The sequence below is a fragment of the Gobio gobio genome, assembly GCF_949357685.1.
Source record: "Gobio gobio genome assembly, chromosome: 13".
Classification (NCBI taxonomy): domain Eukaryota; kingdom Metazoa; phylum Chordata; class Actinopteri; order Cypriniformes; family Gobionidae; genus Gobio; species Gobio gobio.
In genome coordinates this window covers 28,200,720-28,211,543 of record NC_137106.1, presented here as the reverse complement: position 1 = coordinate 28,211,543, position 10,824 = coordinate 28,200,720, and the positions used below count along the sequence as shown (strand labels likewise).

At 34.8% G+C, this 10,824-nt stretch overlaps 1 protein-coding gene across 1 annotated transcript in view; it reads right to left on the bottom strand.

Annotated features, from left to right (window-relative positions):
- abhd12 (abhydrolase domain containing 12, lysophospholipase) overlaps positions 1 to 10,824 on the bottom strand; it is a 36,365-nt gene continuing 25,541 nt past the window's right edge. The window contains exons 7-14 of the mRNA XM_079832438.1: positions 9,177 to 9,222; positions 8,945 to 9,074; positions 8,739 to 8,776; positions 7,479 to 7,558; positions 7,291 to 7,373; positions 6,809 to 6,887; positions 5,306 to 5,433; positions 1 to 2,763 (exon numbers count right to left, since the gene is read on the bottom strand). Coding sequence (XP_079688564.1) covers positions 2,730 to 2,763; positions 5,306 to 5,433; positions 6,809 to 6,887; positions 7,291 to 7,373; positions 7,479 to 7,558; positions 8,739 to 8,776; positions 8,945 to 9,074; positions 9,177 to 9,222 — 618 coding nt within the window. The 3' untranslated portion in view covers positions 1 to 2,729. The remainder of the gene's footprint in view (positions 2,764 to 5,305; positions 5,434 to 6,808; positions 6,888 to 7,290; positions 7,374 to 7,478; positions 7,559 to 8,738; positions 8,777 to 8,944; positions 9,075 to 9,176; positions 9,223 to 10,824) is intronic.

Sequence of the window (10,824 nt, the reverse complement as noted above, 5' to 3'; positions counted from 1 at the left end):
CAGGCCTTTATTGTTTACAAACAAACATACTGTACTTACATCTGTGCATGTATCCAGTAAGGTTTAGCAGCTTAGAAGAAAACAAACATTGTAAAACACTCATGATATAGTCTGAAAAAAAGTAATAGTTGCTGTTGAAATAATTGGGCAGTATTTCATTTCATTACAAAAAAATATTTTTTTTTAAAATAGAAGTGTTAAATTCAAATATGCAAAGTTTGGTCAACATCAACAAAGACGTCTGTGTTGAGAGCAGTGACATCCAAATATATTGTGGTCCATTTTTACATTCTAACACAACAGAATATAATTGAGCGGCTTCATTTATAGGCCTACCTATATATATGTTTTTGGTCTTACATATGGTTGTCCTTCGACTTTAGATAAGGTTATTGCACTTCTCTAGGAGTCTCGCTAAATCTTGATCGTTTCAACACAGTCATTCACAAACTAAGAGATTTTGGGTGTTTTTCTTTCAGCGAATCAGTCCATCATAAGCATACACTGGCAGAAGAAAACAAAAAACATTGTCATACAATTTCTTTCTGAGAATAACTTTGACAGTGTACAAACAGAGCTTTGAGGCGATTCAGACAGGAGAGCCAGTCTAGATCTACGATTGAAGCTTGCATGCACACGACCTTGCTATCAGCCCCAATAAAGTCTCTGGCAAATATAACCCAACACAGAGCAACAATACAGCAGATCTCGATTTTCAAAGGGGCTGAATAACAGTGAGAATTATTTGTATTTGCAGATAAGAATTATCAGATGGCCAGTGCACACTGTGAAGAAAATATTCACGACACGTCATATATATATATATATGACAAGATGTCAGAGCATATTCAAAGATGTGTCATTATTGCTCAATTTCGTAGCGTCATGGATCTTGGTGTCCAACCATGTCCTTGACTTGAGTATTGCCTCATTTACTTATACATACACTATATTAAAACCCATAACAATTATATTCAGCCAAATTAGAGAACACAATTATAAGACATTGGAAAATAGACTAAAAGGGAAGTTTGTGTCAAAATGGACTTGTTAGAGAAAAATTATATTTTCAAGAACTGTAAACAAAGTATACTACTGTTCAAAAGGTTTGGTTCAGTGTTTTTTTTTCTTTTGAAAGAATTATATATATTTTAGCTTGCTATTCATCCCAAAAGCTATCAAAATAATGATTTCCGAAGGATCATGTGACACTGAAGACTGGAGTAATGATGATGAAAATTCAGCTTTGCCATCACAGGGAAAAAATGATATTTTAAAATAGAACAGTTATTTTAAATTGACATGGTTCCTACACGTTTTCTTCTTGATTTCAGATCATATTTAACAAACAATTCATACAACACTATTTTCAGCATTATAATTAGTATACAGTAGTCAACTGTAATGTTTTGTTTTAACATGCGCTAGCATGATGAAAAGAAACCAAAAAGGCTTTGTGAACGTCTTATATTAACCTCTGACACATCAGTTTGACACTATAAATGTAGTTTGATGTGGCACGACCACCAAACAACAATTTCACAATTTTCCTGTTTTTATTGTATTCTGATCAAATAAATGTAGCCTTGGTGAACACGAGAAAATCATACTGACCCCAAACTTTTGAACAGTAGTGTACATCAGTGAGATGCTGATTTATATAAAAGGTCTATATTAAAGTGGAGGGAACTCATTTTAATGTAATATTAATAAAAATAAATTATCAAGATTTGTCGTTAAGGTTTTTGATTTGGGTATCCAACATATGATGGTAATAAGTAATTAATTGGAATAATTTTTGGAATGTGCAAAGTGAGAGTATAAAGAAAATATATAACCCACATAACGAAGAAAAGAACATTATTTTGCATACAGTGTTCTCTTTTAACAGTGCAACAATCTTTTTTTTTCCAGTAACAGGCATGCAAACAAGTATAGATCAACCAAATGCATTAAAATAATGAAACCTCTGTGGATTCGGGGAGGGAAATGTCATGTCAAAAGCTCATTCAGTTCTGATTGCAGCTGGGTTGCATATGCACCAAGCAAACACTAGAGCATAAACACAATACATAATAAACCCCATAAAAAGTCACAGAGTTTTAATGCCAAGGCAGCACAAAAATCTGCACTTTAAATCATTCAGGAGACATATTTAAATGGGAAGAGAAAACAAAGAAAAGAAAGAAGAGACATTTTATTATACATAATTCAAGTTCAACCTAAAACAACTCGCTGTTCACATTGAGTGGATTTCAGGTCCATGATATTGTTGATGAGACTGTTATTGTAAGTTCATCATTATATTGTCCTGCTTCGTCCCTTTGACCTTGATGCTTGTGTGGTCTTCTCAGTGCCAGCGTTAAAACTTCATCTGTACTTCTTTGCTTTTAAGTGGCTTGTTGACTTAAGCATTAATTTCAGTGCATATTTGCATATAACTTTGCATACGTTGTGCTCCAGCTGCCCTTTCAGATCTGTTACCATGACAACAGGAGGCGGCGAAACAAATCACCCAGTCCTGTCACTCTCTCAAAGATGATAACTTTCTCCCTCCGTAGGTTTTGAGTTAACAAAGGAATGCAAAAGGAACCGGTGCATCTTCAGTCCATGCTTGTGTGCGTGCGCATATACACATGATGTACACGGTGCAGATCATGTACATTGTGTGTGTGTGTGTGTTTAACTGACAGCGTGTGAGAGAGGGCAGTCAGGTAACATGATCTTGACTACATGTGAGGAAGCGTCGCACTGAGAAAATCACTGAGACAGAGAGACAAAGAGAACAAAAACACATTAGATTTCTCAAAATCGAATGGAAACCATGACTGGGGTTCGCAAAACTTGTAGAAATGCTAATGTTGAATTAAACTAAACAAAAATATATATTTTAATCAATATAAATTACATTAAATGTAGCTATAAAAATGGATCAAAAACATGTATATTAGAATTCTGACACTTTAGTCACACTTCAATGTCATATATATTAAAGATAGATAGCAAAATATAATTTCACAGAAAAACTGTAATGTTTTCAATTATAAAACCATACAGTTCAAAATTAAGACAAATATGCCTAATTTGCCAGAAAACATTAACTTGGGACTAGTTATTTAAAAGTAAATGAAAGAAAAAAAAAAACATCCATGAAGTATTTAGTTCTTGTAAAAAAGTCTTGCAGACTTTATCTAATACATATAATTTAAGATTTGTCTCAGTGTCCAAATACAGGGAGTGCAGAATTATTAGGCACGTTGATTTTCTGATCATATTTTTTTTCCAGGCACATTTGACCAATTCCAAACCACAGTAATCCTAATAACTACTATTGATTTAGTATTTAATAATGTATAAGTGATATATAATTGTTCATGAAGGCTGGAAATGAAAAACACCTTATATTCAGGTGTGCAGAATTATTAGGCATGTTTTCTTTTACAGATAAATTGAGCCAAAAAAGAGATTTAACTCAGACTGAAAAGTCAAAAAGTATTAAATGCCCATGAGAAGGATGCAATACTAATGCAATACTAGACATTGCAGTTAAGGCATGACCATTGGACAGTGAAATGCTTGTTGGGTCAGCAGGATCTGACAAAAACATGTGGCGGAGAAAAGACACCTGTTAACCGCAAAAGAATTAAGAATTAAGGTGAAGAATTAAGGGTGAAACCATCAGGAACCCTTTAGTCTCCAGCGCCACCATTTTCCAAAGCTGCAACCTACCTGGAGTCTCCAGAAGTGCAAGGTGTCAGGATCTCAGAGATGTCAGTTAGGTAAAGAATCCTAAAAAATGACCCCCACTAGATAAGAATCATAAGCTGATGTGTTGTAAAATACATGAAGCCTGCTTTTTTATAGGCTTTATAGGTTTTATAGGTTGAGAATGACTCTTGAAGGACCAGCACCACATCCTTTAGTACCACTGTTTGAAGAATTCATCTTCCAGAATCTGGCAGTACGTTTTGGGAGTTCATTTTAGTCCATCCTGAAGTCCGTTTTGCAGAGATGGACTAAAAATGAACTCCCAAAACGTACTGCCAGATTCTGGAAGATGAATTCTTCAAACAGTGGTACTAGAGGATGTGGTGCTGGTCCTTCAAGAGTCACTCTCAACCTATCTGTCCATAAAGCCTATAAAAAAACCTTCTTCATGTATTTTACAACACTTCAGCTTGTGATTCTTATCTAGTGGGGGTCATTTTTTAGGATTCTTTACCTAACTGAAGTCTCTGAGATCCTGACACCTTGCACTTCTGGAGACTCCAGGTAGGTTGCAGCTTTGGAAAATGGTGGCGCTGGAGACTAAAGGGTTCCTGATGGTTTCACCCTTAATTCTTCACCTTAATTCTTAATTCTTTTGCAGTTAACAGGTGTCTTTTCTTCACCACCTGTTTTTGTCAGATCCTGCTGACCCAACGAGCATTTCACTGTCCAATGGTCATGCCTTAACTGAAATGTCTAGTATTGCATTAGTATTGCATCCTTCTCATGGGCATTTAATACTTTTTGACTTTTCAGTCTGAGTTAAATCTCTTTTTGGCTCAATTTATCTGTAAAAGAAAACATGCCTAATAATTCTGCACACCTGAATATAAGGTGATTTTCATTTCCAGCCTTCATGAACAATTATATATCACTTATACATTATTAAATACTAAATCAATAGTAGTTATTAGGATTACTGTGGTTTGGAATTGGTCAAATGTGCCTGGAAAAAAAATATGATCAGAAAATCAACGTGCCTAATAATTCTGCACTCCCTGTATATCTAAGTATATTTAAAATATAATTATTAATTTTAAAAAAGTGAACAAATTAAAATAACACTTTCCTCTGACCTTATTTGCAAAAATCAGTCATTCAATTCTTAACTAAATTTAATAAATTTAGAAAACTAATGGTCATTACTTAAAATCTCAGGCTACTTCAAATAAATAATTTCTATCACAGCGGTGCAGTTGAAAAAATGTTAGAGAACCCCACCTCTAGTGTTTACTAAAGAAATGTAAAGGTCTGTCTCCCTAAACAACCCCAACTCAACTAAAACCAGATCTGTTTGTTGGTTCAGTACCAGCACAAACTGGAACAGACCAGAATGATATAGACAGTGACTTCAGTGAATTACTATTGCCACGGCTGTTGGTCAGGGACCTGGAGCAGAATATCAAAATAACACCACCTGGCACAATCCTAAAAATAGCCTGTATTCACATCCAAAGAATAAAAAAAAGAAGAAAAATGTTGCTTTGTCAGCACTGGGAAAAAGTACAGATGGCAGCAGTTTGTAAAGTGTACACACCTGAGAATATTTGGTAGCTGTGGGCTCTTGTAGATGAACTTGTGTCTGTAGCCCAGAGAGCTGGGGAACGGGATGAACTGAACCTTGTGTCCGTTCAGACTCTTACTCTGAGCCGCCAAATCATACAGCTGTGGATGAACAGTGAGAAGAGCATCTTTAAAACAAATCATACAGCTGTGGATGAACAGAGAGAAGAGCATCTTTAAAACAAATCATACAGCTGTGGATGAACAGAGAGAAGAGCATCTTTAAAACAAATATATTAGCAGGTACCATTTTATATTACTATTCGTTGTTGTTAGTAATAACAACAATAATTATTATTATATATAAGATCAGAGACCAATTCTATCATTTTTGGGCAAACCATTCAGAAGTTATAAGCAAAAATAGCCATTTTTCATATCTCTGGATCAGTAGGTGTAGCCTCAGGATATGCTTGTAATGATGTGTACCAAGTTTGGTCTGAATACGATAAAGCGTTGCGGAGATACAGCCTTGCATCCGTTTTCACAAGTGCTCCGTAAAATTCTTTCGCACATTATTTGAGAACGGTTAAACAAATAACTTGAATTCCATAACTTTTTGTCGGCATGTTCTGAAGATGATCTGGTTAAAATTTCATGAAAATCGGACAAACCATCTAGTTCGAAAATGTATGGTTTTTTGGCGGGGAAATTTTCCTTACAGAAAATGACATCATATGGTGCAATCGAATCATCTTGAGCCAAGAAAGAGGAAAATCTGTGTGCCAAATTTCATAACTTTCCCACAGTATTATTGTTGTATAATAATAATAATATTGTTATTAATAATAACCAGTGTTATTTTAGTATCACAGAGATCGCAATTTTGTTGTGTGTTTTGGCTTTTTTATATTTCATTTCAGTTTTACTTATTTTAGTACATCAAGATAAACAAAAAAAATTTTGAGAAATGTTTTGGCAACTAGGTTTTTAGATTTTATTTCCATTTATTCCATTTATTTCAAGTAACAATTTTTTTTAATGGTTTTAGTAAACTATAATAACCCTGCATCAAACAGCTATGAGTAACACTCTGGTTCTGTTCTATATAGTATAATAATGTTTGTTAAAATTAAAAAAAGTAACAAAGTGATACCAATGGTTTATAATAAAGAGATATTTAGGTTTAGATTCTTTATGAACAAAACAAAACCCATTTTTACTGTAAATTTATTCAGTATATGATTTAGTTTGACATGTAACATGTTGTTTAATACACATCCCCGCATGTATACAGAAAAACTTTGTTGCGGAGTCAGAAAAACATGGCAGATAAAAGTAAATGAATAAATAAAATATCATCAGACATGCCATATGTGCTTTAAAAAGCAGCAATCAGGTTTTATTATAACAACATCAAAATGATTGTGATTGAAGTATATTGAGCATATCTCATCCAATCAGAATTTAGAGTCAGTGAACTATCTATTCTACAGTCTTAAATGAACCCTGTCATTGTCTGACATTAACGCTTTACCTTCTTTCCCAGCTGGAAGGGTACGACTGTGTCATCTTCTGCATGCAGGATCAGAACCGGACAGGATATGTGCTTTACACTAAGAGACAGACAGGCAGACACATTTCAGGAGTTTGAAATACTCCAAACTCAAAAGAGATACAGCCTTATAGGGATTCAGGACATAGGTCTTGTCTTATGACAGTCAGGGAACATGCACTGGATCACTACCTCTATGTCTGAAGAATCAATGGCTACATGGGGCTGAATACTAAATTTATACAAGCATTCACATTAAATCTGTTTCTACGACAAGTTCTCAGAGAACGATAAAGCCTACAGCATGTGAAATGCTACAGGAAAAAGAGCTGAGATTATTATCTCAGCACAGCTGTAAGGAAAGTGCTGTGTAAACACTCAAAAGTGTCCCTAGGTGGAGATTGTGTCCCTAGATTGTAAACAAACAATCAGACGAGACAAAATAAAAGACAAGAACCACCTACTTCTCATCACTGGCAAATCGGATGTCGTTTGCAGTTATGGAATCCAGGAAGAACCAGTCAAAGCCTGGTAGATATCTGTAAACCTGTCAAATGAACATGCATAAATGTCCAAGGTCAGTTTTGCTTTTATTTGTGGCACAAAGGCAATACATGATACCTTGAGAGTGAACAGGAACTTGATTTCTCACCATAGAGAAGGGATGGCTCTTGGCTTCCTCTCTGATATTGGTAAACGGCGACTCTAAAATCAGCGAGTCAGGGGGCGTTCCTGTAAACACAGGGGAAGGAAGTCTGCATCATTCTTTCATGTTTATAACAGCGGCTCAACTACAGGCTTAAAGACTTGAGTATTAAAAGTGCTTGCCAATTACATAAATTCACTCTTAATCTAGTCAGTGCCTATTAAAGCTTGTCTATTTCTGAAACGTCAAATCAGAGTACCGGCTTCCTTACTGACAAGAAATAAATAAATAATATTCCTAAACTCTTATTGGCGATCAGGGCACTTCAGTTCACATTCATTGTTCTTGATGTGAGCCAAATGTAATTATTATTAAGTTAACTAATTTGACATTCAGTGTTCCCACACTTTCTGACCAATGAATTTCCAGAATTAGCCATAACTTTTCCAGTCATTTGTGAGGATTAGAACGATTTTGAAAAATGGCTTTATAGAGGTCACACTCACACACAGCCAAATAAATACTTTAGTAGCATATCTAAAAATTACACGTTTGTTAAAAATATCTTTTAAGTCTTTTGCTCACCAAAGATGAATTTATTTAATCAGAAATAGACTAAAAAGATAATATTGTTCCAATTTAAAATAACAGATTTCCATTTGAATATATTAAAAAAATTATAAAGTCATTTATTCCAGATCCTTCAGAAATCATTTTAATATGCTGATTTGCAGCTCAAGAAATGTTTTTATTATTATCAATGTTGAAAACAGTTGTGCTGCATAATATGTTTGTGGAAACTGTGATACATGTTTCAGGATTCTTTGATGAACAGAAAGGTCATAAGAAGAGTATTTATTGAAATATGTTTTTTGGTTCATCATAAATGTCTTTACAGTCACTTCTGATCAATTTAATGCCTCCTTGCAAAATAAAATTATTTAATTTTTTCCAAAAAATCTTTGTGACCCAAAGTTTTGAATTGTAATGTATTGTATACATTTTCATAACCTTTCCAGCCCTGGAAATCACACTTTTGGATTTTCAATATTTTTCATGGGAACATGTCCACAAGAAGCCTGGATCATGAATAATAATTAGGTGACATAGCATTCATCCATTATTCAAAGTGATTTTTTTTGAAGGTAGAAAATGGGTGCTGTTTCTGCTTGCTCTCATATTGTAGTTTTACACTGCTGGCTACTGTTTGTTCTCAGCTCTCAGACATCCCTACCCATATGTATACACAAACTAATGATCACGTACCTCTGTCACACAGCCGTCTCACTAGGTTAGTGGCCACTCTGGAAAAACAGAAATGTACAGCATCAGCAGCAGCTCAAATATGCTTCAGGGAGTTACACAATCAATTCCTTTATGTCAAATGAATGCCAAAATATTATTCCAAGAACTAGAAGTTCCACATCTAGAGAAAGGAACACCATCCTCAGAGCTCTGCAAGTTCATCTCACCCTGTGCCGAGTGAGTGACCCCAGATGTGCAGGGGCTTCTGGCCAATCCGCTGCTTTATCCACTGGTAGAGGAAGAGGGCGTCTGACGTCATCCCCTTCTCTGAAGGGCTGCCCTCAGAGTCACCCCAACCTGCACAAACAAACAAAACCACATGGTGCTTCAATCCGGCACTGGGAATGGGATTCTGACTTGAGTAATAGGATAATGCTTTAAAAATGACATCCAACATACCTCTATAATCAAATGTGACTACATGGTAGCCTAATGAACTAAGAACCTGCAGAGACAAGAATAGAAAATGTCTGACATTACTTAAATAGGCAAAAGGACAAGAGAGAGAGAGACATAGGGTTCCTACTTCCTACACATTTTCCAATTCAAAATTCCATACTTTTCCAGACTCCTCTGTATTTATTTTTTTTAATTGTATTTTCTTTGTATTTTGTTTAAAATCTGATTAATAGTTTCAAAAGTAAAAAATGTATTTACTCACCCCAAGGCCATCCAAGATATATGACTTTTATTCATAGAGCGGGACCACGGTTAGAATTTGTAGTTAAAAACTATATAATTTTTTATTTGTTTCTAAAAAATACTGATCGTTTCGCCAGAGAAGACCCTTATTTGTCAGCTGGGGTTGTGTGGAGCCCTTTGAAGCTGTCTAAATATGGATTTTGGGACTGTCAAAAAAGGTCTATGCTGGGCAACTTTCACTCGCATTATCCTGTAATGTTTTCCTCCAAAACCTTTATTTGTCTTCAGATGAGGGAAGAAAGTCACATAGATTGAAAGTCATGGATGGCATTGGGGTGAGTAAATATTCAGGGAATTAAATGTTTTGGGTTAACTATTCCTTTAAAATCCAGCTAGTAACTTTTTACTATTAACAGATTAACTATTGTATGCTATTGTGTTGCCAAATATTTGCCGGAAGTTTTTAACTACTGTAGCTCAAACCATAGGCGTAAATTTCATCTAAAAGTTGGGGGGGTTGATGGGCAGTAAACTAAAAATGGGACACAAATACAGCCAAAATTGTACTTGTAAGGATATGTGTGGCGTTTTGGTGCATTTCCGTTCTTCTATTCTGTCATTTTATCTGGCCAACAACACAAAGCAATAGTTGCTTAAATATGGGTTATCATATGTTCACTACACGGTAATATAGTTATTAAATTATCTTGCTTCTTCCACATACTGAGCAAAACCAAACACAGCACTAGATCTACAATATTAGCCTAATATCAGTTCACACATAGGCTTATCGCCGTGTTAGTTGTAGTGGAAGATTTACAACAAGCTACCAAACAATAAATCATTAGAATATCGGTTATCATCATTTTTGTCATTGCTAATTTATTAATAACTCCCCATCGTCTGTATTAAAGAGAAAATAATCACTTCATCCAATGTTTAAAGTGAATAAAATAGCCTTAACAGCCCTTACTGGAGTTCAACAACTACTGAAGAACTGGGGCACGTTCAAAGCTCAAACCGGTGCGCAACGTTTTGCTACGGTTTCCGGTTGAATGTCATGTTTCCTGGAAACGGTGTGTAACGGTGTGCAACGGGTTTGAGATGCGTTTTTTCTCGTTTGGTGGGTATGTCAAATATGTCAGTCCAATCAGCAGCAACATGTATATAAACCACACGGTATTAAAGAGATAGCTCACACAATGGGTCCAAGTGAAGATGTTTACAAATGTGTCCGCTGCAGCTCAGTATGCACAATAATTGAAGGTATTAGAAGACATGATTGTCGTAAGAGTTATATATATATATATATATATATATATATAATATATAATATATAATATATAATATATATTATATATTATATATTATATATATATATATATATATATATATATATATATAT